We start from the raw sequence: 27956 nt of genomic DNA on the forward strand, positions 1-27956 counted from the left end.
CAACAATATTTTATTTTATAAACCTGATACTTGTGTAAGGGCCATCTGAAGGAGACTAGGATACATTATCCTAATATAAGACGCAGTTGTGTATAAGACACACTATTAATTTGGTGGTCAAATTCCGATATTTTCTATTTTACAATATAAAAGACGAACAGAATAAAGCTTATCTTCCTAAATGCTGCATACTTTATTGTGTTCATATCTGTAAGTTTTATTTTTGTTGCGCGTTAAGTGTGTTTCAGATTTCCCACATTATGAGAAGTCAGTGAATGCCTCGGCAGCGTAGGGTTGAATGCGCTTGTCGCAGTTGATTTTCTCTTCCCTCGCGAAGCAGCTCGAGTTCATTTGACCATAGTTAGCCGACTGTGTTTCATCATACAAGACAAAAACAAAAATACTGTTTATAAGACACACCCATACTTTTGGCCTTCAATTTGAGGAAAAAGTCCATCTAATATTCTTAACAAATCCCTCATGCACTATTCTGCCTCTTAATACGTGTATAAATAATATTTTGCACTACATATTTGCACTATATTATTAGCACCATGTTGTTTTATTGCTATTCTTATCACTATTTTATATTGCTCGATCATGGAATGTAGTCAGCTGCTCGGGGAAGTGGAGAGAAAAAGAATTTCATTGTGTGGTATAATAATACTATACAAATGACAATAAAACTCTTGAATTATGGTAATGATTTCCCCTGTAGGTACTATTTTCCTGTGATTAGAGGAACACTTTCTGAAATGATTGTTAGTAAATTGTTTATCAATCAATCAATCAAACTTGATTGATTGATTGATTGAGTAAATTGTTTACTCATAAGATTCTACACCAATGATGTAAAATGTTGCATTCGGGATTATTTTTTGTTTCCTCACCTATGTCTTTTCATCAATTGTAACATTCAGCCAATCACACCAATTGTAATTTCACGCGATGACGTCACAGCGTTACATCTCTTGACTGGATGGAACCCACTGCCCATAAAGCGAGTAACGAATGGGGTTGTACAGTAACGGAGAATCTTTTGATAAAAACAAAATAACATTATTATTTGCCTAATTTGAGTGAGTGTATTTCGCATCAGCTCGGAAGAAAAGTGAGTTGTAACTCGCTTCCAGCTGAGTGGAGCTTTAGTGAATCGAGCCGAGCCAAGGCGAGCGATGCTAGCAGGTGTTAGCATGCGCTAGCCGGGCGAAGGAGGAGGAGGCTTCGCGGTCATCATCATCATGCGCGTCCGGGCACGCATGCCCCCACGGCCGCCAAAACGCCAAGCCATGTCGGAGTAAAAACTGCGAGAGGGAGAAGAGCGGCGAGAGGACCAGCAGGGACGGCGGCGGCTGGAGGGGAGCGTCTTCGGGACCACTCGGACTGCACCAGCAACCATGGGGTACGCTTTATCACTTGTTATTTTCCGTGCGGTGCTAACGCCAAAACACGAGGGCGGTTTGTTTTCGCGCACCTCCGAACATTCCTGCGCGTCACTGTCAAACTCGTAAACGCACACTAGCAGGCAACAAGCGGCGGCTATGCTAGCCTAGCCTAGTTTAGCATATCTTGCTAGCCACCGCTTTCTCGCTAATAAACGCTCACAGGAGATTAAAGCCGCTCGTGAGGACAGCAGCTGTCAATAAATCCACTCACAGACTGGCACGTTTTGTCATGTGTCAAGTCTGCGGCACAGTGCTAGCGTTCGGTTTGGGGATGGCAACGCACCGGCTGGGTTTACTGATTTTTGGCATCAAAGTTGTGGTCGGTGAACCCCTTTTATCGCGGGGTATAGGGTCACAGACCCGCCGGCAATACGATAAAATCCGCAATCGGAAATCTTAAAAGCATTCATTACAAATATTAAACGAATAAATAAGATACTGAATAAATCCTAACCCTGCCACACACGCAAAATACGTTTTAATGTATTAAAATCTATAAAATGACCAAACACATTATCAAGTCTTCTGTTGCGTATAGTTCTCCAAAAAAGACCCCAAGCGTGCTTGCTTCAAGATGTTTATCACTCTCATTTGATGTTTCAAACTGACACAAATACCAAACGAAAATATTGCTTATTCTGTTTTTAAACACCAGAATGTTTTGTCTCGCGGACATCTACTAGCGTGATGTGAACCGAAATGTGAAACAACATGGGCGTGTCAACAAAATATGACAGACATTTACATAAACAAGCAACGTAAAACAGCATATAACAATACTAACAGTCTTATAATTACGCTGCTGAATTTTGATTTTTGTTGTTTTTAAACAGGAAATTTCTCCTGAAATCGTTTTTCTCAAAAAAATCTTTCATTTAAATCCCTCAAAACAATGAATTGAATACTTTAAAATTTAGTTGTTATTCAGCTTCTTGCTCAAACATTTACATCATTTTCGTCCCTAAAAAGAAACAGTTTTTTTTCCCCTTGAAAATGTTTCTGTTTTTATAGGATTACTTTTTGTTTCCCTGAACAAAGTCTGATTCTTTAAATGCCCTTGTTTTTGCAAACTAACTTTTTAACTTGCAACTTAATTGCCCTACATTTTTATTTCCTCAGAATACACAATTTAATTCCGTAAAATTATGACTTTTTTTTCCCTCAATCTAAAGATGGCAATGTTGTGATTCTTCTGTTTTAAAAACGTCTTATTTACACAAAGAGGAAATAGAAACTTGTGGAAGGGAGAAAGTGAAAGACAGACACTTGGTCACGTGGCCAGTTGCCTCGTCGCCATGGCGACGCAGCATCTAAGTCAGTAATGCTGGTTTACGGCTGCCAAAACGGCCGCGTGTTTTGCAGTCAGATTATTTAGAATTACGCTGGTGAGGAGCCCATCATGTGCGCAGCTTTTATTTATGAAATCATTCACTCGAATTCACAGGAATGTATGTTGTAACTTTTTTTTTTATGACGTTTCTCGGTCACGGTAGATAATACACTCCCGTCGCCAGGAATGTTTTCCTTTTTTTTGTCCTTTTTTTTTTTCCAATATTTGGCTTGGCCCGCCAATCCCCAGCACTCATCACATCCATCTAGTGGATTCCTGAACATGTTGCTTTTCATTTGGGGGGCAAAAAGGGATTATGCTTGAACAATGGCCACATAAAAAAAAACACAAGGTCGCATTTGGATCCAGGCTGTACTGGAACCAGGACTTCATCTGACACTACTTGTCACATAATTGTTAAGCTAGTGAGATGTTCCATTTAAAGAGGAAATCGAGTAAAAAAAAAAAAATCCATACATGAATATGTCGTATAAGACCTCATTGGTTTAAACTATATATATATATATATATAAATATATATATATATATATATATATATATATATATATATATATATATATATGAATTTGTTTTTTGTGTGATATGAATAAGGAACTCCACCCATCTGTTTTTATCTGTGTCTGGTGTCAGCCATTTTTGCCACTTTTTGTCGACTAAAAATGACATCACAGTTGTTCGGGGCTTCATTTGGAAAAACGCACTCCTTGTAGTCAAAAAATGATCGTCTAATAGTTACTTGCTTAACTAGCCACCAGCCTGAGATGACAACAGCAATATTTAAAGCCACACACACCCAAAGTCAAAGATGACTTGAATTGTGGACGGTGGCCCCAAGTGGACAAAAATGATTCTTGCACCTCATAGGAACATGCTTGCTTCAGGTATACAAAATCAATATATTCATTTGTATCGTTTCAATTTTTTCAAATTTCTTCGCTCTCTGTCCCCATGCAGTGAGCAGCCCATCTTCAGCACGCGGGCGCACATCTTCCAGATCGACCCTACCACCAAGAAGAACTGGGTTCCCACCAGCAAACATGCCGTCACCGTCTCCTACTTTTTTGACAGCACCAGGAACGTCTACCGCATCATCAGCCTGGACGGATCCAAGGTCTGTAGACTCGCTAAATATCCACAATCATCCTTGGCCTCACAAGCAGGTTTTTTTTCATAAATGAAAGCTGTAACGAAAACAATTGCAGATACCTAATAGAGTACTCAACTCTTTACCGATATCAAGTACAGATACCATATATATATATAATATATATCCTAGTAAGCAAACGGTGGAGTGAAACTTGTAGTGCTGAATGATGACGTTAGCATGAAGCTAAATGCGTCGACTTGTCCGCCAGGCCGTCATCAACAGCACCATCACCCCCAACATGACCTTCACTAAGACCTCCCAGAAGTTTGGTCAGTGGGCTGACAGCCGTGCCAACACCGTCTACGGACTGGGCTTCTCGTGCGAGAGCCACCTGAGCAAGGTCCTTGATTGTTTGATTGGATTTAAACACGAGCTGGCTAGCATGCTAACTGCGCCATGCTTCTTTCTGTTTTGTTTAGTTTGCAGAGAAGTTTGCAGAGTTCAAGGAGGCGGCGAGACTCGCTAAAGAGAAGTCACAAGAAAAGACGGAGCTCACCAGCACACCCTCACAGGTAGTCAAGAGTCCATTAGCTATACCCCTTATTCAGTAGAATAAAAAAAAGATTCAGCAATTTAACATAAAATAAGCAATTAAACAATTATGCAACAAGGTGATTCATTTTCCAATTCATTTGCTCTCAAGTTAAAAAGAAAAAAATATACTGTTCCTCCCATTGCAGTAAATTAGATCTACTGATGACTTCAGAAGCTGTTAAAATTTCACGCAGCCCCCCAGGGATACTCGTACACCCATTTGAGATCCACCGCTGTAGGACAACATATTGTCTGTTTGTTAACAGGAATTCACTTTTTTTTTCTGCCAGGGATGTTGGAAAGCCACAAAATTGACCCAATTTCTAATGTGGCTTCACTGACTGCTATTGTGACCTACTGTATTTTGACAACAGTGCCACATAAGCGAAGATGTGTTTTGACCTACAGAAGCCACTGTATCAGTTTTATACCCTTGCCCCAAATCACTCTAAGCTGTAAAAAGACACCATCAAAGTATTGATTTTGAGTTAGAACTTCCTTTTTTACTTGTCGCCAAGTGGTACTCTCCACTAGTAAATGCAACAGGCACGTTACTGTTGTGTTGATGCAATATTCTAACAATCCAAATGTTTTGGGTGCTCTTCTTTCTAAACTGACAGGCATGTTCAGTCTGTGTTGACGGTGTGATGATGCTGTAACCAAGTAGTATGAAAAGTTTTTGAAATAAGTAAAATAAGTTTTAAATAATTTTTCATAACTCGCTGCGTAAATATCTGATATTATTATATGATGATTATAATATGGTGAATCTTGTAGTTCCTAAAATATGGTAATTGTTACCTTACATGCTAGCTGCACTACACTTAAGCTAGTGGCCAAGCCAACAACAAAGCTAACTTTGACTAGCGTAACTCCCTCTGTTCTGCCCGACAACTCTGCAGGGCAGCGCTGTCAGAAGAAACGTGTTCCCCACCAACAAACCCGTGTTCAAGAAGGTAAACTTGACGTAAAACTGTAAAAGTGTTGACCCTTTCTTTTCCCCAATCCCTGGCGGTCCCTTCAGATTTAGTCTGGCGTCATTGCTCACTGTTATTCACTGTCACGTTCCTTTGGAAAACCCCCAGTGCTCTGTGCTCTGGTAACATGTATAGAATTACAAAAAAAAAGGTTTTATTTATTGATTTGATTTGCTCAGGAGTCCACCAGCTGCCCTTTACAGTCACCGTTGACGCCAGAGAGCGTGAACGGCACTGAAGAGGAGAGAGTGGCGAGGGACGCAACTCAGCCTGCGGAGGCCCGAGCCGAACCTTCCCACAATGCACTTCCCCTATCACACAGGTGACATCGAAATTCAATAACTGTGTTACACCCCTCCAACACAAGCACCAGAAGCACTTACCTTTTTTTAGACAAAAAATGCGGTATGTAATACCACAGAGATGCCACGAGATGGTGGGATTACACTTAAAACAGGGATGATACTAAAAACATCAACACTAGCATGTACACATTCATGAACCTATTTTACGTAAACTTCTGCATTCAGTAGTTACATTTTTCACCACAAGCAAGCATCCTTCACGCAATACTCATTAAAGTGCACCCAAACAGGAAATAGTTGATCCCGCGAATAGATGAGTATTTTATATACTTTAATGAATCACTTCATTCAATTAATTACTCAGCCCTGGATGATAGAACCGTGGTTGTCCATTAATGCCGTTGTGGTCACTATAGCTCCTCCAGCATTGGGAAGCACTTGGAGGCGGAGCTGGCGGCGCTGAAGGGCAACAACGCTAAGCTAACAGCGGCGCTGCTGGAGTCCACGGCTAACGTCAAGCAGTGGAAGCAGCAACTGGCCGCCTATCAGGAGGAGGCGGAGCGGCTACATAAACGGGTATGGATGCTTGGATTATTTTCAATTTGCATTGGGATTATGAGAACATTCCTTGATTAAATTCTAAAACGACTAGCGCTAATAAACTGGCACAATCTCCACGTTGTTGTCATTATGGTGTATTTTAAATGGCTTTGAAGGTGACGGAGCTAGAGTGCGTGAGTGGCCAAACCACGGCGGTGAAATCTGAGAAAACGGAGCTGAACCGCACCATTGAAGAGCTGGAGGCGGCACTGAAGGCCAAGGAGGACGTACGTGCGGCATGAATCCCGCCTCATGCCTCAACTACTGACCTTTAACCTAGCCTTGTGTATCGCGTCAGGAGTTGGAGCGTCTCAAAGCGGAAGTGCAGAGTGCCAACCAGTTTCAGTCCCAAAGAGACTCGCTCACGCAGAAGCTACAGGTGAGAGTCGGGGTGTAACTGCAAAAGGGCTCCTTCCATCCAAAATGCCTGACTTTTCACGTTCTAGCAAAAGAATGATTTTCTCTTCATTATTTAATCAAAACGATTGACTTCCTGTTCATTTTTGAACCAAAAACGGTTGGCTTCCTGTTCACTTTTTAGTTCAAAACGGTTGACTTCCTGTTTATTTTTGACTAAAATTCTTGTTCGTTAGGTAAAAAAAAATTCACTTTGTGTACATTTTTCTCCAAAATGATCAACGTCCTCTCCATAATGTAAACAAAATAGTCGACTTCCTTATTATTTTCTTTTCACCAGATTGACTTCCTGTTTCTTTTTTAACCAAAATGAGTTCCAGCCCAATTTCTTTTTTCTTTTTTCTTTTCCAGGAGGTGGAGCGTCGTAACGAGGCGCTGGAAGTTCAGCTGGGCGAGCTGGAGCAGCGCGTGGAAGCCAACCGGCGGGAGCGCGAGGTCTTTCGCCAGAGTCTGCGCTCGCTGCTGCAGCTGCTCGACGGCAAGATCTTTGAGCTGACGGAGCTGCGGGACGCCCTCGCCAAGTTGCTGGAGTGCAGCTAAGGATGCCGACGCAAGGTCGGATATAACCGGAACGCGGCTCGCTTAGGGCTGGAGCGCCACTTTTTCACTGCCGCCATCACGTCGCCACGACAACACGATGTTTACACGCTTTCTACGCATTTACGGTACTCGCTCACTTTTTGCCACGCCCACTCGGATTGTTTACAAGTGAACGGCCGGGATCATGATGACGCCTTTACCGCCGTCACACTGGAACTTTTTTTTGTGTTTTTTCAATCATCAAAGTCGGGGGGCTCGCCTCCGCCTTTTTCTGTTCTCTTTTCCAATGACATCATCAGCCAAATGAACCAATGGTGCGAGGACTTGACGACGGTACACTGTTTTGTCATAGGACTCTGGAGGGCGACGGTGAGCCGCCAGCAGCAATACAAAGACGACGACCGGCGAGGGTTTTGCCCACGCTTCGTCACTTTCAGGTACTTTGCTTTTCGCCTTAGTGGTGAAAATTTCGAGTGAGTTTGAAAAAAAATTATTATTTAAAAACTGGCAATATTTTTGAACTATTTATCAAGTAACTAAAGCTTGTATGGATTTTTTTTTTTTTTTTTTTGCCAAATGTTCTTTTTCTGTACAGAACTTTTTTTTTGCTGACGTTGCCTTTGGAGTCAGTTGTTTATTTGTTGCCAAAAAGAAAAAAAATGTCGGAGAAACATGTCACGACTTTAAAGGGCTTGTCGTCAAAAGTATTTGAATTAAAATGTCTATGCTGACTGTCCATTTTGTCATTTCTAGTCAAAAGTCAATCAACTTTAAAAAGGCATCTGCATTTTTTTCACGTTTCAAAATTTTTATTTTTAAATTGTTATATTTGGACAGCAAAAGTCCTATTTTTTTTACGTTATTTATTTAAGGGGAAAAGTGATACTGTAAATAGCATAGTACTACACGAGTGCTGAATTTAAAGAATCAGCCCAGTCAATCAAGTTTGTATTCCCAAAATAAGATAATGAGCTGCCAAATCTCACAACCTTTTTTTTTTGGATGTTTATTTTTGAAAGAAAAGCAAAAAGGAATAAGGGATCTCAGGGGAGAGCATCAAAAACAAACATACAAATCTGAAGCATCAATAAATACTTGAATACACAGAGGCATGCTGATATATACGTATATATGTACATATATACATACATATATACACATATACATACATATATGTATACATATATACACACATTTATATACACATGTATACATATATACATTTTATATATATGTATACATATATACACATCATACATATATATTTATCACACACACACGTGGCTTATTACAAACTTTGTCAAAGAAAAAAAAACATAAAACGTAGCAACACACTAGCAGCTTTCAGGGGGAAAATTAAGAAGTATTGCTCAACTTTTCTGCACATTTCTGTTGGTCGTGCAGTGATGAAATGCTAACCTCTTAAAACAGCATGTTAGCACTGTGATACTAATACTATACTACTGTAAGTTCCCCAAAAATGTTAACGCTATGACGCTAATGCTCAGCTCCTCATTGCATGAGCAGTCGGGGTTTTATGAACGGAAATATGCAGGTAAAATAAAATAATTGGTAGGCTTCAGCGGGTCTGAGAATACTGCAGGCATGTAAAAATGGCAGAAAAATCAGGTATCAATTTTCCCTGGTGTGTGGGCGTGGCCCTGGCCACAATGTAGCTCCGCCCCTGCTGCCAGCGTGTTGCTCAACGGTCGGAACAGTACGTTTGACACATTTCATACGTGATGGGGTAAACGTTAAAAACCAATCAAATTGCAAACATACACAGCACACGTCATATATAAAAAGAGAACACACCTCAAGAAGGAAAAACAGGGTACAAAAATCAATGGATAACAAAATATCGGAATCGACGTCGAGGGCTAAGGCAGTGCGACCGCCGAGCGACGGCCTTAAAGAAACTCCAGAACTCACGCGTCAATTCTTTTATCGACCGATAAAACGCAACAACCAAACTTGTGATGTTTTCAAAATTAGCCTCAAAAGCTGCACATTGTTGCTTTAGACTGACAAAACCTCTAAAAAGTGGCTGATTAAAAGTAACTCTGTAACTTGCATATTTTAATTGCTTGCTATAAAATGGCTGATTTCAGAGAAAAAAAGTTCCAGGATTTGATTATAATTGATTTAAAACCTTACAAATTCAACAAGAGCGCCCCAAAACTTTAAATGGCTGTAAAAATGAGTGTCTAAAACTCACATGTACCTGTTTCATATCCACCAATAAAACAGGAGCTCCAGAACCTTCATATCGTTGCTTCACCTTTAGCCTCAAAAGCTCCGAAACTTCATTGCTTTAAAACATCCAACAACTGAATTGCGTATAACCGTGTTAAACTGCCACTAGCCCACATAACACAAAAAGCTATAATCACTCAAAAATGTTTTGAATTTCGTATGAGACAGCGGAAGAAAAAAAAAAACAACTTGGGAATGACGTGCAATTCCATGTGGACTTCTTTCAAGGAAACAGTACGACGGTAAACATCAAAGTACAGTACACAGGTGACAAACGTGTGTAGTGGTCCACTTGTACAAAAAACCCACTTCGGATACCGAAAAAGTGTTCGTTTTTGTTGTTCAAATTGCACTAAAAATCACAGCCGGCCCCCGCCGTTCTAGTTCTCCCAGTCGGTGCAGGGCAGGCCCTCGTCCTCCGACTCGGACTCTGGCGACGCCTCCTTGATCCTGCGCAGGGCCTCGTGGATGCTTCGCGTCAGGGCGTCGGCCGAGTGGGAGAAGCGCTCGGCGCGTCGCGGCCGCTCGGGAGGCGCGCGCACCTGCCGCAGACGCACGCCCTGCCGGATCTGCGCCAGGATGTTCTCGCTGTCGTCGTCCGGATCGGGTCCCAGGACGCGCAGCTCGGCTTTGCGAAGGTGGAAGCTGCCGCGCTTCAGGGACGCCAGGACCTCGTCCATCGGCGAGCTCGCTGAGCGCGTCGGACACATAAACGGCGGTGCGTCATTCAACGCCTCACTTCAACATCAATAGTCCTGAAATATTTGTATTCATCTCTATTTTCTCAAAAATTGGATCATTGCAGAAATTCAATTGTCTCGGACGCTATACCCAATGATGATGTCTCTCACCTCTCCTCCACTGCGTGGCTTCGTCAGCCGACGTCTTCCTCAGCTTCTTCCTGGCCGTCAAAAGCTGGCTGCTGTCGAAGAAGCGCGGCGAGATCGGCGCCAAGGGAAGAGAGGCGGGCTTTGACTCGCGCGGCGAAGCCGGACGTGGTTCCTCGGGCGTGGAGGTTGGAGGAGGAGGAGGAGGGAGCGGAGGTGGCGGCGGAGGAGGGGGCGGCGGCGGAGGCGGGACTCCGCCCAGCGTGAGAACGGATGTCGGCAAGGAGAGGAACTGAGGAGACGAGTCCAGTCCGTCCAGGTGGATGGCAGGTAAGGATTCACAGGCGTCTCCCAGAGGAGGCACCGAGAGTTCCGGCAGATCTGAGGCAACGTGGTCCGTCTGGACGCCGGCCGCCTGCGTGGAGGGAGGCTGACACACTCGCCGCCGCGTCTGAAGCAGCCTCAGACGATTGGACTTCAGGGTCACGTGACCTGGGTAACGCTGATTGGACGCAAGTGTGGGAATTATTTGACAAGGGTGTTAAAAAGTGATCAGTAGAAACGGCAACTTGTGTCAGGCATTAAAATGTGCAGTTATTCATAACAGCAGCATATATGGAGCGTTCGAGTCCTGCTAGCTGGCAGCTAATTGATGTTAGCCGCAGCTATAACTGAGCCGGCGACAACTTCAAAGTAAAGTGCACTAAGACCATTATTAGATGCTATTAGCGTTAGCAGCTAGCAACACGCAACTGCCCCGTATAAGCATCAAGACTACTTTTGAAAGGCACTTTAACAGAGTCAAGTGACACGTTTGCTGTTCCTACCGATCACTTTTGAACAAACCAGGCTTTACTGTGCCAGAAGCACAAAAGACTCTTTACCTGGTTGAGGCTGCGAAGTCGTTCCAGAGTTCTCTGCCTCTCTAGACTAACTCGCGCGTTCCGCTCCGCTTCCTCTTCCTCCGTTTCCCGCATCTGTAGCGCAAAGGAGAATCCGTCACGTCGGGTTCATCAGGCTACTCGAGGTTGTCGGTAATACCTGCACGGATGTGTTATGGGCTAGCCCATCCTGACGCGCTTCAATTTTCTGCTTGTGATTGGCGATGCAGATTTCCTGTTCCAGGAACGATAAAACCATTCAGACAGGGACTTCTCAAATCTCATTGTTTTAAAGTAATTTGTCTGACTTGTGTTTCTAAGTCACCTTCTTGTTTTTGAGGTAGACTTTCTTGGTGTTGATGCGGCCTCTGCGGGCCTCCAGCTGCCGAGTCCTCTGCCGCAGGACCACCAGTTCTTCATCGTTGCGCAGGGACGGCAAAGGCGGGGGTTCGGCCGGGTCTTCCGTACCCTTCATGGCATCCGGGCTCTCGAAGGCATCGTAGTACACCACCTCATCTTGCCTCTCTGAAAGGAAAAAAAAAAAAAGGTCAGTCCCTTTTTCTAAGTGTGTGGAAGTTCTAGCATAGTATTTTTCAGGTTATATGTCCCTCTGGAGTATAAACTGTTCTAGTCAAAAAAACAGTTTTTGTTTTCTCACCTGTGATCTGTCTGCGCAGGCTCTGCAACTGCGCGGTGAGCAGCAGCTCCTCGCAGCGCAGCACCTCGGCCTGGATGTCGTACAGCTGCAGCTGGAGTTCATAGTACAGCGCCTCCAGCTGGTCCAGCTGCAGCATGGCGTCCTCGCCACCCTGCAGGCTCCGCATCTTGGGGCAAAAAAAAAAACAACACACAGGTGAGGCTCCTGTAAATAAATATTATTTGTTGGCTGAATACAAAACTCCACCACTTGCAAAGAGGGACTTTAAAAAACATTAGAAATATATTTGCTTGTGTCCACTGTGGTAGACATGTGTTTTTGGTCTACATTGTTTGTCTCATTGGAGCTACCCTACTAAGTCTAGTATGCTCAGCAGGGGCCCTGAAATTGAACCCTGCGGAACACCATATCCTTATGAGAACCAGCCTGATCTTTTCTGTCCATTTTGGTGGGCATTTGTTTTTGGTCTATACATCTTACTTAGTCATGGTGTGCTCTTTTTTTTCGATACACTACCTAATCCCTGCGTGATTAGTTGACACAACTAAACAAAAACACATACTGTACCTCCTCCTTGAGTCCGTGCTTCCTCTGTTCGAGGCAAATTTCCTTTGCCCGCATCAGCTGCAGCGTTTCTTTGGAGACGGAGTACTGCAGCCGCTCCATACGCTCCACCGCTGCCGCCCATGTCGACTTTCCGAGCCTCCTTTGGTCGCCGCGCATGCGTTCGTACAGCGCTGAAACGCGCACACGCCAGAGATGTTTCACGCGGGCTGCGCAGCGGCTTGGGTTGGCGCGCCGGATTTACCTTTCTGCGCTCGGTTGGTGGTTTCGAAGAACTTGACAGTCAGGTCCTGGATGGCGAGGACGGCGGCGTGAGCCTTTTTCTGCCACTCTTCGTCCTCCCTCCTCAGGCTGTCCACCCGACGAGGACCCAGGCGCTCCGTTTCAAGCGAAATCTAAGCAGGGGTGGGGAAATAATGAGGTAGGGCTCAGGTGGGTGTAATGCACATAGCGGGCTGCAGATGGCGTCAAAAGCAAGGGAGACGTTGCAGGTGACTACACAGTTGGTTTGTATTATGAGCTTTAACAGCTCTCAAATAAGTGTGCACGCTTTTGCCTCACTAGTAGGGCTGCAACTATTGAATATTTTGGTACTTGATTATATCCTACTGGAATTCTATCGAATAATCGGGTATTCGGATTCAAATTTTGGACAAAACATATTTAACAAAGACATTTTTACATCTAACTGGCCAGACATTCAATCCCTGGTACTTGTTTATGATTTTGTCCATTTTTTTACCCCCCAGTTTTTGGCTACGGGTGGGATCTAAAAATGCTACATAGCGATACTAGCTGCTAACATTGGCGCCGCCATTCATTTTTAAAAGCATGCCATATTACAATAATGCATGACTAAAAGAGCACATTTTAGTTTGCCTACTTTGTTCAAAAGCGATCAGTAGAAACAGCAACTGTGTCAACTGACTCATTTAGTCTATTAAAATGCTTTAGGAAAGTAATCTATATGAGGCCATTGAGTGCTGCTAGCATCTAGTGCGACTCGCTATTTTTTTAAACGCAAGCATAAGGTAGATTTGTTGACGTGGGTAATGAGTTAAGCCAGCGACACATAGCTAGGACCTATTTCAAAATAAAAGTGTAGCAAGGCATTGATGTTCATATGTTATGCTCATCCTTGTGAGAACAAAGAGCATATAAATCGCCCACGTGGATGTCAAGGATAAGGAATAACATCTCAAACGTCTTCCCATGGACAACCATCCCCCTCCGTTTCTCCACGGCGCCTCCCCCTCGCCTGACGCATGCTAAAGGAAGAAAATGTCCACAGATGAACTCCCAACCAGGGCCTAAATGTAAAGCAGATGTGTGTGTACAGTCTGTACCGCAACCAGAGAGTGTGCGTATGTGCACGTGAGGCACAAAACTCGCGTGAAGTTAGGAACAAGCCAGGGGAGGGAAATGGTGGGGGAGATTACATCATTGACCAGAAACGTGTACAACTACTAAACCACCAGAACACAAAGATGTCTCTGTGTAGTATAGCCAAGAAAAGTCCTTATTAAAATACAATCTGTGTATTATAGCCAAGAAAAGTCCTTAAAATACAATCTTATATATATAGTATAGGGTGCCAATTCCTCCCCTAATGTCAATTTGCTATGCGGCATTTGAGTGGAATGGGAAAATTCAGTTTTGGAAGTGAAATCGATACACTAAATATTCAGCCAGCACCGAGGTTTAATCCTACTTATTAAAGCCAACACCAATATGATTATTCAGTCTATGAACACAAAAAATGTGAACATCAACCTTGATCAGATTTTTCTCTCGCTTATGTCCATTTTTTAGACTTTTATTGTTCTAAGATGGGAAATAAATCGCTATATATAGATAGGTGTGATTCCACAGAGCATTTTGAGAGGCGAAAGCCTCCAAAAATATTTATAAATGACACACTTCAAGAGCAATGCCATTTTTTGCTCTCATTAAAGAAACATATAACGCCTACAAGTTTTACACCTATTAATCTAGCCCATTCCTAAGTAATAGTAATAATTAATCAAATGAGTATATTGCTTTTCTCAACACCCAACAACACCCATCAATTACTTGCAGATTTTTGCGATTCGCAGTCTCATTTATCAGTCTTCACATCCGAGCATTTGGCATTTTGCCATCAGCGCGCAGGACAAAGCCGCTAGCCCTGCTAAATTTAACATCTAGCTTTTTTTTTTTTTTTCATTTCGCTTGTTTCCCTCACATAGCTATGGTATCGTACTTAGCCCTCACAGCCGCTAGTGAGAAAACGCAGGCACGTCGCAAATTAGGAAACACGGCGTCCCTCTTATCTGGCGCTAGAAGACGTTAGCTTGTTTATTTTTGCTCGAGTTGGCTAGCTAAGATAAGCGGCAGCGGCAGACACCCTACACTTGAAGAAAACTTTACGAATACTGTCGGGGGTCATTCTGGGAACACTTTACTTTTTCTTAATAATAATATATGTCGAAACATGGTATTCTGATTGGAATTTATTCAATATTCATCTTTTCAAGGCCCAGACATTCATTCCCAGGGACTTAAATTAAATATATATATATATTTGTGGTGTATGAATTAAGGAGCTAAATCTACTTTTTTTTTTTATCCATTTCAGGGGTAGGCCATTTTGCCATTTGGTGTCGACTGAAAATGACATCACGCGCCTCGAGTTCCTGTATCAACCAATCGCAGCTCAGCTTGCAAATGTCACATGATCCGACTCAGAAAACAGGTAAATTGAGCAACTGTGATCTCACCTTACGTATTCCACAAAAAATAAGGAGAATTTAAACTCGAGTTGCTACATAGAACATATTACTGACGAGAAAAGTATTGGGTTGACTTCCCTTTAAAAAATAAAATAAAATAACACCCCAGGCTGCCAAAAGTGTTTAAAAACCCAGTCGGCGTGTTTAGCTTTGAGGTTTGCGCCGGGACAACCTAGTTAGTCGTAGCTGCTACTAAGCCCTAAAACAGATGGCCTTTGGATCCGTGTGTGTGTTTGTTATGTGTGTGTCACCTTAATCTGCTGGCGTCTGAGCATGGCCAGCTCCCTCATGTCCCTGAAAGGCTGCAGCAGGTAGTTGTAGAGCTGCGTGGCGGCTTCCAACATCTGGCCGTACGCCTCGTCCTCCTCTTCGTAGACCTGCAGCAGCTCAACCATGCTGTCCAGGGCTCGGTGCTTGTCCAGCGCCTGCCGGCACCAGTCAAAAAATAAATATCATTTTATACATTCATACGTGTGTGTGTGTGTGTGTGTGTGTGTGTATATATATATATATATATCTATATATATATATACACACACAAAAAGATGCATCAAAAATTGCAACTATATATATATATATATATATATATATATATATATATATATATATGTATATGTAAATATATGTATATGTATATATATGTATATATTTACACACAAAAAGATGCATCAAAAATTGCAACTAATATATATATATATATATATATATATATATATATATATATATAGTTGCAATTTTTGATGCATCTTTTTTGTGTGTGTATATATATATATATATATATATATATATATAATATATATATATACACACAAAAAAGATGCATCAAAAATTGCAACTATATATATATATATTTTTTTTTTTGATGCATCTTTTTGTGTGTGTGTGTGTGTGTATATATATATATATATATATATATATATATATATACACACACACACACACACACACACACAAAATGCATCAAAAACTGCACCGATATATATATATATATATATATATTTTTTTTTTATGATGATATAATTATTATGAATTGAATGCTTTTCTGCAAGTGGAGCAAGGCGGTGCGTGCGAGAAGGGCAAGCCGGCGTGTCAAATGACAATAAATACAAAATACAAAAGACCACTCGCATCCATTGAACACTACTACACTACACTACTAGCGTATTCTTGTTGAGCCGCGCTAAGAGCTCCGGCCACAGATTCCATTTAATCCCAGATTAGCGAGGGTTGGATTTATGATTGGGACTGGAGTGACTTTTCAAATTCAGCCAGTTTGTGCATGTTATATTCATAATAAGTATATTAAAAAAAATGCATGTATTACAAACATGGAAGAGGGACGCTTTTATGAGCAGCAGGCCGAGCTGAGGGTCTCACAAGTGAACCATTCAGGCGAGGTAACACTGCTCCTACTGTTTATGGTCCTGTGCCGTCTCCGTGGCAACCACTTGCCCCGCGTGTGTATCTGTGTGTGCATAAGGAATGCTGGACGGGCGGGATGACTGTCGCTTGGTGTCTACAGTAACAGTCCTCGTTTGATGACTATTTCATACTTAGTTTATCAAGAGGGCTACCTCGCTAAAACATGACTTTGCCTGAGAGGCGGGGTACACCCTTGACTGGCCGCCAGCCAATCACGGCGCATGTATAGACAATCGGTACAGACCAATTAAATCGTCCGATTACGGTCCTTGATGAATCGGCCAAAAATAATCAGAAAAATGGCCAATATTTGCAGATTATTATTATTATTATTGTTTTACTACGCATGTCCCGATCGCGTTATTGGGGACTGAGGCCGATCATTTTCATCTGGTCAGAATCTCAGAGAAATATTTTCATGTATTTAATTATAAAGGGTAGAAAACAATAAAATTATCTTACATAAATGGTCTTTGGTTTTGTATATATTTGAGACCGGTTGAAAGACATTAAAACACATGCTATTTTAGGAATTATAATTTTCTAAACGAATCAGACGATTAATCGGCGATCTATTCTTTTTCTGTCAAATTGTTGCCTCCCTTCAAAAAACATCCAATCTTTCATTTTTTTGGGGCCATACCAAAAAATGCTAGCCTAGCTGAACCTCTCCCAAAAGGTACAAATTTAGCATCCTTAAACCTTCTAAGAGATACATTTTTTATTATTACTAAGCCGTTCGATGGGTTGAAACCGAGAAAAACAAAATGGAGTCCAAGCCTTGCCTCATTTCACACGATCCAGACTTCCAAGGGAGCTTTCACATGCTGAATTTAGCAGCCAACGGCTCTTCGTGTAATTACAGGACCACGTTCCGGCTGCCGCAGCAGCAGCAAACCAGTCATTGACGACCCACTCTGCCAGTTTGCGCAAAACCGGAGCTGCAGCTCAGTCTCAGCAGTTTTTTTAAAAAAAAAAAAAACACACCCTGCTTGTCAGGTTGGTTCTATGTTGTTAAAAAAAAGCTGAGAGTCACCAGGCCAGTTTGCTACTTGTTGCTAGGCAGACTTGACCGAGGTGAAACTGGGATATTTCCAAGACTCTATCTACCGATGTCAGTATGTGACATTCTAAACTCAGTTGCCACTTCCCTCCAAGAACATCCTGTTTGACGACGCAAACATTCAAACATTTGTTATTCGCGAGGTAGACTCGCGAAACCACACACCGCCGTTCGACCCGAGATCAACAAGTGAAGTCGTCTGGGCCGCGGTCAATATTTGACAGTAGCGCCTGACGCGCGTCAAGTGTTTGCCTTGCTTGGTGTCACGCGGCCATCAGCGCCAACAAACACGACTGAGATTTGAAGCAGAGATTCACAGTCGAGTCTTGAGTTTTTTTTTTTTTTTTTTTTGGCAAATTTCCTTAAATATGTGTTCATGGAAAGGGTGGAGTACTTCATAGAAAAACCTCATTCTGTCTATGACATAATGAAGAGTTGCATGTGACACCCTCCCTGCTTATTTTTAGCAAATTGTTGTTGAAATCGCAGGTGCTTGAGTCAAAGGGGAGGGTTTACGTAGATACACCAATAATAGGAGGACATCAAGGCCTTTTAGAACAATTGACAACTAATCGAGAATCAAAATAGATAGATAGATAGATAGATAGATAGATAGATAGATAGATAGATAGATAGAGATAGTCCATCTATCTATCTAACAGCTTGTTAATACTCGATCTAGATAGATAGATAGAAAGATAGATAGATAGATAGATAGATAGATAGAGATAGTCCATCTATCTATCTAACAGCTTGTTAATACTCGATCTAGATAGATAGATAGATAGATATAGATAGATAGATAGATAGATAGATAGATAGATAGATAGATAGATAGATAGATAGAGATAGTCCATCTATCTATCTATCTAACAGCTTGTTAATACTCGATATAGATAGATAGATAGATAGATAGATAGATAGATAGATAGATAGATAGATAGATAGATAGATAGATAGATAGATAGATAGATAGATAGATAGATAGATAGATAAATGCTGTCAATACAGTAGCTAGCAAGCAAATTAGCTAGTTTAGCTACTGTAAATATAGTAGCTAGTGAGTGAATTAACTAGCCAGACAATAATTAGCTAGTGCCTGGATCAATCGATCAATAGATACTGTCAATACAGTAAACTAGCTTGCCAGACGCTAGCTAGCTAGCTAACTAGTATCCAGAGATCAATCGATGGCTCCATTGATCGATCGATGGATTGATCAATACATAGATGCTGTCGATACAGTAGCAAGCAAGCAAATTAGCGAACACTATTTACAGTACAGTACAGATAGAGATACTGTGGTGAATTATGAACTTTGAGGGGTTTTTTTTCCCTTTCAAAAAAGGCTACACCAGCAGCACAAACAAGTTGCATGTTTTGACCCAAGCTCCTCCCACGAGAGAACTACAAAAGGGTGTATGTTATTTTGGTAAGAACAGCGTCAACGCTTTCCAGTAGAGTCGATTCTACTGAAGGGAGTCGTTTTGTTTCTGTCGATCGCAAGTGCCATACGTATGACGTGCGTGACTTCCTGGGAGGATGTCGACAGCGGCGGTAACTCGAGATCTAATTGTCGTCTTTTGTCTCCGGTAACACCCTTCCAACGCCGGCGCGATGCGTTGGCCCCGCGGCCGGATCGGGTTACAAGCGTGGGGAAGTGCGGCAACAGATGGGAGGTGATGCCGCTCGGTGAGGTTGTAGCGGTGGGAGAAAGGAAGAGGAGGGGATTTGGGGAACAATTGGAAAAAACTCCATGTCTCTATGGAGATCACTCGTCTAAAGTACTCACGCCCTCCAAAAAAAACATGAAAATAAATGTCAAAGTTGTTCTTGCCACTTTAAAAAACAATAAACAACGGCGGGGACCAGAGGAGACTGAGGGCGAGTTTCGCCGCAAAGTAGAGAACTGTGGGGTATAAACGAATTTGTTCCGACGATGAGTTATAATCACCCAAGTACCAGAAACAGAAACGATATCTTGTCGGCCAAGAAACTACTGATCAAGGCAATTCAAAGTTAGCCAGCGCTATAATTAGTCTTTATTTCCATTGTCTGTTAAGTAGTATCTGGTTGGGCAAGATACCATAAATAGTAGTACCCTGTCAGACAAGGTGCTACAAAATTAGTGGCGGGTCAGTTAAGGGTCTAGAACAGATAGCAAAGTGTAACAAAGCTTGAACACAGCTTGATTTATTCAGGGGCGGAGCTACATGGCGGCCATGGGTGGCTAAGCCATTTTTACATACATGCAGGTTTTTTTGGGCTATGTTCAGACAGCAGGATTTAGAAATAAATTCCCATTTTCTTGTGAAATCCATTTTTTTGTTTACAGGTCATTCGCATTCCCAAATGAAGGTTATTAGTGTGTGATCTATAGATGTCCCCAAACTGTCCCCTTTTTGTCATCTGTGATGTCACAAAAAGTGGGCAGGCTTAAGTTTGTGTTTACGGAAGTACAACAATGGATGGCCAAATTGAGTACCTGACGATGTTGAAATGGTTTTCACAGATTATTTTCAATTTTCTCCGCCTCGGCGGACATTGTTTTAGTTTTTCCAACCTGCTTCCGCCTTCCCAAGAACAGAATTGTGACGTTTCTGCGGTATCACAACCGAATGAATTAAGTACTGAGATCAATTTCTTTAGGTCACTGGTGGTGTCTAGGGGCCAGATCCTAAAGCAAAAGCAAATCCATGACCCTTGAAGAACTCAGTTCCAAAATTTTAAATTGACATCTTAATTATTTTGATTAATTTAGGTGCTGAAGTTTTAAAAGTAATCAATTACACGAGCGACTAAAATAATAATAAAAAAATGCTCTTAAGTACACAAAGTAATCGATTATTTTAGTACTTAATTGCCCAAAGTAATCAATTATTTTAGTACATAATTTAGTAAGTACCTTGAGAAATCAATAACTTTACTTGTTAATGAGGTTTGCTGATATCTGCAGTTGGAACTTTTAGAATGAGGTTACGCTGAACTAGGTTGTTGTTGATGTGTACCACTTCAATCTGACCTCCTGCAATCGCCTCTTGGCTCGGTCCAGCCCGTCCTCGTAGCCTTTCCTCCGCAGCTCGCTCAGACTCTCGTAGTACTCCTCGGTGTCGTCGCTGTCGGTGAACAGCACCTGCGAGAAGATCTTCCAGCCGCAGGTATCGAGAGCGTGGCCCAGGTACACTTGCAGCTGGTAGCACAGCGCCTCCGTCTCTCGCTCCGACGACGACGCCACCGGGGCGCCGAACAGCACCGACCACACGCCGGACGGCTCCTCCGGGAACGCCGGCAGGCAAGGCTCCAGATCGGCGTTGACGGCGCACAGCTGGAGGTGAGCCGCCCGCAGATCCTGAAAGGAGAAGAGGCCGGCCCAGCTGAAGTCCTGGCGGTCGCCAGCCTCGGGGTCCTCCGCGGGGTCTACCGACTCCGCGTCGGTGACCTTGGGCGACACCAAATCCCAACTGTCAACTTTGCCTTTGGGCCGAACTTTGGACGCGGCCGCGGCGGGCTGCCTGTCATCCGCGGCCGGGCTCCAGTCGAGGAGCGGGTCGAGGAAGGTGGTCCGTTTCTGTACGGTCCGATCGTGGCATGTTATGGCGAACTTTCCCTCGATGTCGTTCCAGGCCACGATGAAAGCGAATTTGTGTCGTTCTTTCGCATCGAAGGCTTTGGGCCGGACGGAGACCCAGCCGGATTCCAAGTTGTCCTCCATGGCGAAGGACATCGAAGCCGAAGCTGGAGAACTGGGGGACGCTTACCGCGAGAGGGGTGATCAAGGGCACCCGGCTGTCGAAGCTAAATGCTAATGCTAACTCGATGGGGAAATACAATTAGCTAGCAAGCCGATTAGCACGAAACGAGCGGCCGAAACAAAGGCTCAAGGCTCGGTCCGCCGGACACGCGAGCTAACGGCGGCCCGGATCGAAGGCAGGCCCGATCGACGCACGTCCAGTCGGCTGTCATGACACCCCCGGCCCGATCGTCTCGGTTTCCACTCGCGATCGGTCCACTGGCCTCCGTCGAACCTTTGTTTTCTCGTTAGTTTTTCTTTTGTTGTGTCCGTGACGACGACGCGGACGAATCGGCTCAGCTCTGCTCCAACACCGTCACGTGTGAGCTTGTGTTTACAAGCCGAGCGCGTGCACAGCAAATCCGGGGGAGGGTTGCTGCGTTCAGGCTCCGGTGAGAAAATCGGATACTAAACAATGACAAATGGCATCGGGTTACAGTGGACGCTTCAAAAAAAAATTAAGAGATGTGAGATTTATCACCCTAAGTTTAAAAATGGTGCCTGGTCAACCAAGGGGCCAGAAACAGTGCGAATGAAAACCCGTTCAACCAAGTAACTAAATATTATAACATGGCAAAACGAATATTGCCATGTGGTAGTTAAAAAATTACAGCCCGATCAGCCAATTTACTATAAAATAGTGCCTAATCAGTCAAACCCGGGAAAGTTGACCAGTCTTTTTGTTCCTAAAGCGTGCGCGTGCACGTTGAATCCGGAGTGCTGCTGTTGCGTTCACTGACTAGAAAAAAACAGTACATTTCAGTTTTTCTTGAACAAATGGCTTCACTCGATAAAACAGATGTACCAAGAATCACTCCTCAAATGACTTATCGTTCGACGTTTTTTTTCCATACGACTATTGATAAAATAATAAATATGTTTCGCGGGGACTCGCGTCTGGTGTGTGTACATATTTGGGTCTCCTAATGTTCTCTCTCTCTAAATGTCTCGACCAGCACGAGGAGCATAAACATCTGCACGTGGGAAAACCCATGACGTCGGCACGCCACAGCGACTGCAATGCATGGTGGGCGGGACCTATGAGCGCTGGATTTTCTACGGAAAGCGAGGAGGATCGAAATACACGGTAAACAAAGCAGTACTTTCATACTACCTCGTGGTAATGACACGAAGTAGGTTTTTATCACGAGTTGTCTTGTGAACGTTTTATTTGATTTTGGAATACATTGTTTGATCATTTTAGATTCCTAACTTTAGAAGATCACTTTGCAAACGATACGATGCGCTTGCCTCGAAAGAATGCAATTACTGAAGTTAGTATATTTGAAATAAAATTATTAAAATGAATTTCGACAGCTGTTTGAATATTGCCAACATCCAAAAGCAAGAAACTTTGTATTTAAAATAGAACACAGCTGTACAAGGAACTAGTACAAAAAGTATATGGTAGCGACGGTACTAGCCTAGTAACGTACTAAGTATTGTTGGTACTGTGAGTCGGACGAGAATTGGATGAGAATTAGCTCAGTTAGAATCCTTCAGCGAAAAACACGGTACAGTAGTCAGGAAACTTTTCAAATGTCCACTAGATGTCAGCAAAGCTTCCTTAGCGGGCTCGTCATGATTTTATGAGCTGGCGAAATCAGACAGAACAAACGACAGTGAATGTTTTGCATATATTTAATGTTGTAAAAATGAGATTTCCGCTCATGATATGCTTCTCACTGGCTTTTGTCGGCTTTGTGGAACAGATCCTGGAGCTGCTCCTTGCTGGTGGCTTCCTTCTGCTGCATGAGGTCCGCGTGACCTTTGGTGACCCCCCAGCCGTCAGGCGTGGCCATGGAAGGACACAGGGGGCGACCCGATGCCGGCTTCAGCTTCTCCCAGTAGTCTCGGCGGGCTCTGGAGCGAACGCATTAAGGTGGGTGGGGAAACTGCTTTTAACGCAAATTAAACTTGAAACAACATCTGGTTAGCCAATAGACAAAATTTGAGCTCCAGTGCCGTCCGGATCGTTGACGTACCGGGCTCTGCACCAGGGCTTGGTGTGCATCTCCAGGCCTTTGCCCCACGGGCCGTGCTTGTCGGAACCCGCCGGCAGGAAGCCCCTCTCGGGCGCCAGCTCCTCGGCCAGGGCGCGAATGTGGTAGGGCTCGAAGCCGCAGCAGCCGCCGATGTAGCGAATGCCGGCGGCGTACGCCTCCCGGGCGTACTTCTGCATGTCCCAGCGGGTCAGGATCCTCGGCTCCAGACCTGCCAAGGGGACAGTATTCTCTTCATGCGATCAGTCCCAAAGACGTATTTATACGTCCTTGCGGGGTCGAGAAATTCAACCCCAAGTACTGTCGTGAAATTACGACATTTTCTTGTATGGTAAAAACACGTTCAATTAGTTAAGATCCTCTTGAAACTCTTTGTGTCCACAGTAGTGGACATTTGTTTTTGGTTGCTATCTTTTGACTCATGGACGTGGAACACCACATTCTTGTGAGTCACAACTCATTAATTTGTGTCCATTGTAGTGGACATTGGTATGTGGCTTATATTTTTTGACTCATTGGAGCTACTGCACTAATTTCTAGTGTACTCAGTAGAGGACATCCCAGCCTTTAAATAGTGCCCATTTGTCCTAAAATGCCCCGCCCCCTCCATTTTTTTTTTTTTTTTTAGGAATGTGCGTGAATAGGTGAGAAAACTGGCACGTACTGAAGGGGAATTCGGGCAGGTCAATGAATCCCTGTTTGTTGCAATCTGGCGTGTGATAGGCGAGCGGCTGGCTCATGTAGTGCGCCTTCAGGCCGGCCTTCTCCACACCCGCCTTCATCATGGCCACCGTTCGCACGCACGTGGCCGGGTCAAAGTGGCAGTTGACACCCACGATGTCCGCGCCTGCCGCCGACCCGGGAAAAATAAAAGTTGAGAAATCGGCGTCCGAATTTCCCCGCGTAATGTTGTCGTACCGGCTTTGACGAGGCGAACGGCGCACTCTCCCGGGCTGACTCCGTTCAGGTCGCCCTCGGGTCCTATGCACAAGGTGGCCGCCACCGGCTTGCCCGTGCTTTTCAGGACCTGCACCGCCCACTCTGCCTCTTCCACGTGCTCAAAGTACTGCAAAAGTTACCAAAAAAAAATAAACGGAACATGGCATCGGATTCATATTCAGGGGTCTGCATCTGAAGTATCGGCGACTGGTATCGAGAGCATACGTGACTACTTCATACTTTAGAATAGTGCTGTTTTAATACCTCGGCGATTAAAAAGTCAACATTCTTGTTGACAAAGACGTCCATCTGCTTCTTGAAAATGGCCTTGACGTCGTCCTGGCTCTTGCAGCTGAGGTAGGCGGGCGTCTGGGAGACTCCGCCCGCCACCAGGGCGTCGCCCTCGTCGGCCACCTGTCTCGCCAGGTCGCACGCCGCTTCGTTGATTTGCTGCCCCTGCAGGCCGCAAATAAAACAGCAGGAGCCGGGTTCATTTTACGTCATTCCACACACGAGCGGCTGGCCGGCAGCTGCGGATATAAACGGAGCAACTCCGGTAAGATGAGATGGATCGACTATTCCTTTTTGCCTTGCCGTGGAGAAACTCTTGAATAATCCACTAAATTATATCAATAATACTAAGGCAGATGTCGTCAATCGGCGGCTCTTTCTGCCTTATGTTGCGCCTCCGCGTGGTTTGCGAAAACAAATCATGCTTGCGTCACACCGCTGACGCACGGCGTAACGAGAGACGCATTTGAATTGCAGTCAATGCAGTTTGCGCCATTGAGCAACAGGGTGAAACTTAAGGACGAGTTCCGGGCGACGGGACATTAAACGCAACGCGAGGCAGGAAACGCAACGCCAGACAGCCAATCAGCTTCGGAAGTAAAACAGGAAACGGAAACCTTTCAGCTCAGATGCTCACAGTTCAAAACAAGGCACGAGTAATAATTACGTTTGAAGAATTATTCATCTTTACACAGAACAAATTTAATCTTTATGCCCCATGTGTGTGAGTAATGATGAATTCAAGACGCTGGCTTACTTTCTTTTATTGAAAACAATGCGCTACACGAACGCTAGATGAACGAGCACTGTAAACAGGAAATGGAAAAAGTGCGAGGCGCACATTTCAAAATAAGACATACAGGTAAATTAACGTTGTTGGAGCGCTTGATTCTTAAAAGAATAAGTCTCATCCTCAGACCCGTATGCGTGAAGGATGAATTGAGATGTAGGTACTCACGGTGAAGCGCTGGGTGTGGCCCCTGTTCACAAGCTTGTCGTCGCTGGCGTAGAAGGTAAACGTCTGCATGACGTTGGATCCAGCCCTGAGGAACTCCCGGTGCAGCTGCCGCACTGAAAGCACACAAGATAGCAGTGAAAAATACAGATAAGTTATTATTTTTTCGATATATATCAATTATAACGTAGTCAAGAAAGCTGATAATCAATCTTTGGAGCTGAGACAAATTTTCAAATTCGTGTATTGTTTATTATAATTTATTCTTTAGGGATGGGTGCCTTATTTCAAGGTATCGATTACTTGCGAAGACTATCGATACTCTTAGAGCAGTTTTACGAAGGGATATTCAATTTCACATCCCACATTTTCCAGACAAGACCAGTACAAGCACTCAACGCTTAAATAGTCACCAACACCGATACCAAGTACCGATACTAGCACTGGTTAATACATAATATTTCCCCAAAAACAATGACACATAATTTTACAGCAATAGAGGGTTGATTCAATTTTGTCCCAACTATTTTGGGGACCCAATTGTTCTAAAAACAATCGGATGTTATGAGTTAAAAAAAAAAGGGGGCGAACCAGTATTATCATTATTATAACACTTGCAGGATACCGGCTTCGGGGTGCTCGGCAGCGGCCTCGGGCGTCCACGGCCCCGCTTTGACGTAGCCTCGCTTCTCCAGGGCGAAGACGAAACCGCCATCGCCAATGACAATCTCGCCGGCGTCCAATCGCTCCAAGATGCCCTTGATAACCATTTGTCACAACGTCACCATCAAACTATCATACTTATTTGAGGAAACCAGTTTGCTTTTTAGAAATTGTATTGCCTCGTTTAAATACAGTTAAATAAACATACCATACGAACCTATTCACAAAACTTGATAAATATTGAGAGGTGATGAACAAAAATGCTAAATTAGCTAAGGTATAGAGAGGAAAAATATTGAGAAAAATAGCATATATCATATATTTGAGGAAAGTGTACTGCTCATGAATGTGACACTATTTTCTCAAATAATTGGAGTAGATGCTGAATGTGATGTATTTATAGTATAATGTAGTATAATATCATATAATACAGTATATATAATTCAATTTTTCAGTCAAAACAGCAATTAATAAATTACGGCAGCACATTTTCTGCATTTACGGTGAAAAAAATGTTTTGATGCTGTTGATTTTACAATTACATTATAGAGTGTAAAATCAACAGTGACAATCCATTTTTTCTAGCATAAAGTTAAAAAATATGCTGTAATTTAACAATACTTTTCTGGCAGTCCAGTTTACCGGTATTTTACCGTAAAAACCGCATTTTTTTGTTTGTTTATGGTGTAGTACTGTATATCTTGAATACCTTCCGATGAAATACTTAGTAGGTAATTTGAATGAATTTATTTTGAATTAATTTCCTCAAACAAACACACTATGGTAAATACCATGCATATATTGCATTTATATGAGAAAATACCGAACATAGAAGAAATCCCATATTCATTTGAGGAAATGCAGAACATTCCATATCCATTTGAGGAACTACAGAACATACATCATACCTTGTAGTTTTTCAATAAATAAACAATATGCAGCATTACTGACATGCTAGCAAAGCAGCATATGTGCCAAGCTAGCTAGCTTGAGCCGCTAACACAAAGCGCACGCTTCAAACTCTATACTTGCTTGTACCTTCTTTGTCCCTGCCGGTGCCATGGTTCCGCTCGGTCTTCCTGGAGATGGGGAAGGGCTGCCCGCAGGCGCCCCCGAGCTTTTATACCCGCCCCGAAAGAGAAGAGGGGGTGCAATTTCACTTTTAGAACTGCCAGGCGTACACACTCATCGGATTTCACACCACACCCTGTCACCCTTTGCTCTTAAGTTACAAAGCAGAGATTTTCAAAATTTTGGGGTACCCCCCCCTTCCGTTTCCAATAATCCTAATACCATTACCCCCTGTTGAAAATCATAATTCACAAGTATAACCGTCAGTGGCAGTAAAAGTTATCCTTAGAGATAGCATGTGTTCCCAACTTGTCATCCGCCGGCTATATTTAAACGACTTTTCCGACCCCTTTTGTACGGTGTAAACATAGCCCAAAAGGAGGCCAAATGGTCGGCGGTGTGCTGTTACGCAATTTTACTCGGTAGATGGCCCAAAGCTTATCATGCACAGTGACCGCGTCAACGTGTCGCTCACTCGCCGCGATA

At 43.3% G+C, this 27956-nt stretch overlaps 3 protein-coding genes across 9 annotated transcripts; 1 reads left to right on the forward strand and 2 right to left on the reverse strand.

Moving 5' to 3' along the window:
* Positions 1 to 976: 976 nt before the first annotated feature.
* Positions 977 to 15741, forward strand: LOC148411982 (homer protein homolog 1). 7 transcript variants are annotated; one of them, XR_015868015.1, is made up of 15 exons: positions 977 to 1402; positions 3751 to 3907; positions 4152 to 4283; positions 4363 to 4455; positions 5380 to 5433; positions 5634 to 5776; positions 6176 to 6335; positions 6476 to 6586; positions 6658 to 6738; positions 7128 to 7753; positions 10031 to 10290; positions 10378 to 10895; positions 11625 to 11827; positions 11958 to 12133; positions 15120 to 15741. XR_015868015.1 is itself a non-coding variant. In XM_088435573.1 (11 exons), the coding sequence occupies exons 1-10, from the start codon at positions 1398 to 1400 to the stop codon at positions 7314 to 7316; spliced, it is 1125 nt and encodes a 374-aa protein (XP_088291699.1). In that variant the 5' UTR covers positions 977 to 1397; the 3' UTR covers positions 7317 to 7331; positions 7669 to 8052. The 7 variants fall into 7 exon arrangements, 3 of the variants coding, with proteins under 3 accessions (XP_088291699.1, XP_088291698.1, XP_088291700.1); XR_015868017.1 differs by having other exon boundaries at positions 7128 to 7331; positions 7669 to 7753; positions 10378 to 11827; XR_015868014.1 differs by having other exon boundaries at positions 10378 to 11827.
* On the reverse strand, positions 8305 to 21869 carry jmy (junction mediating and regulatory protein, p53 cofactor). Its single transcript, XM_088435569.1, has 10 exons — positions 20781 to 21869; positions 15525 to 15698; positions 12747 to 12897; positions 12506 to 12675; positions 11939 to 12104; positions 11606 to 11805; positions 11441 to 11515; positions 11284 to 11376; positions 10424 to 10901; positions 8305 to 10263 (listed from the first exon to the last, which is right to left on the reverse strand). The coding sequence occupies exons 1-10, from the start codon at positions 21480 to 21482 to the stop codon at positions 9953 to 9955; spliced, it is 2520 nt and encodes an 839-aa protein (XP_088291695.1). The 5' UTR covers positions 21483 to 21869; the 3' UTR covers positions 8305 to 9952.
* Positions 21870 to 23175: 1306 nt separating this feature from the next.
* Positions 23176 to 27770, reverse strand: bhmt (betaine--homocysteine S-methyltransferase). The gene is made up of 8 exons (XM_088435571.1): positions 27438 to 27770; positions 26362 to 26494; positions 25740 to 25852; positions 24755 to 24946; positions 24470 to 24617; positions 24216 to 24398; positions 23534 to 23762; positions 23176 to 23411 (listed from the first exon to the last, which is right to left on the reverse strand). The coding sequence occupies exons 1-8, from the start codon at positions 27459 to 27461 to the stop codon at positions 23231 to 23233; spliced, it is 1203 nt and encodes a 400-aa protein (XP_088291697.1). The 5' UTR covers positions 27462 to 27770; the 3' UTR covers positions 23176 to 23230.
* Positions 27771 to 27956: the final 186 nt, after the last annotated feature.

This window comes from Hippichthys cyanospilos, chromosome 15 (genome assembly GCF_059441005.1).
Source record: "Hippichthys cyanospilos isolate Australia breed blue-spotted pipefish chromosome 15, RoL_Hcya_1.0, whole genome shotgun sequence".
In the NCBI taxonomy this organism is placed as follows: Eukaryota; Metazoa; Chordata; class Actinopteri; order Syngnathiformes; family Syngnathidae; genus Hippichthys; species Hippichthys cyanospilos.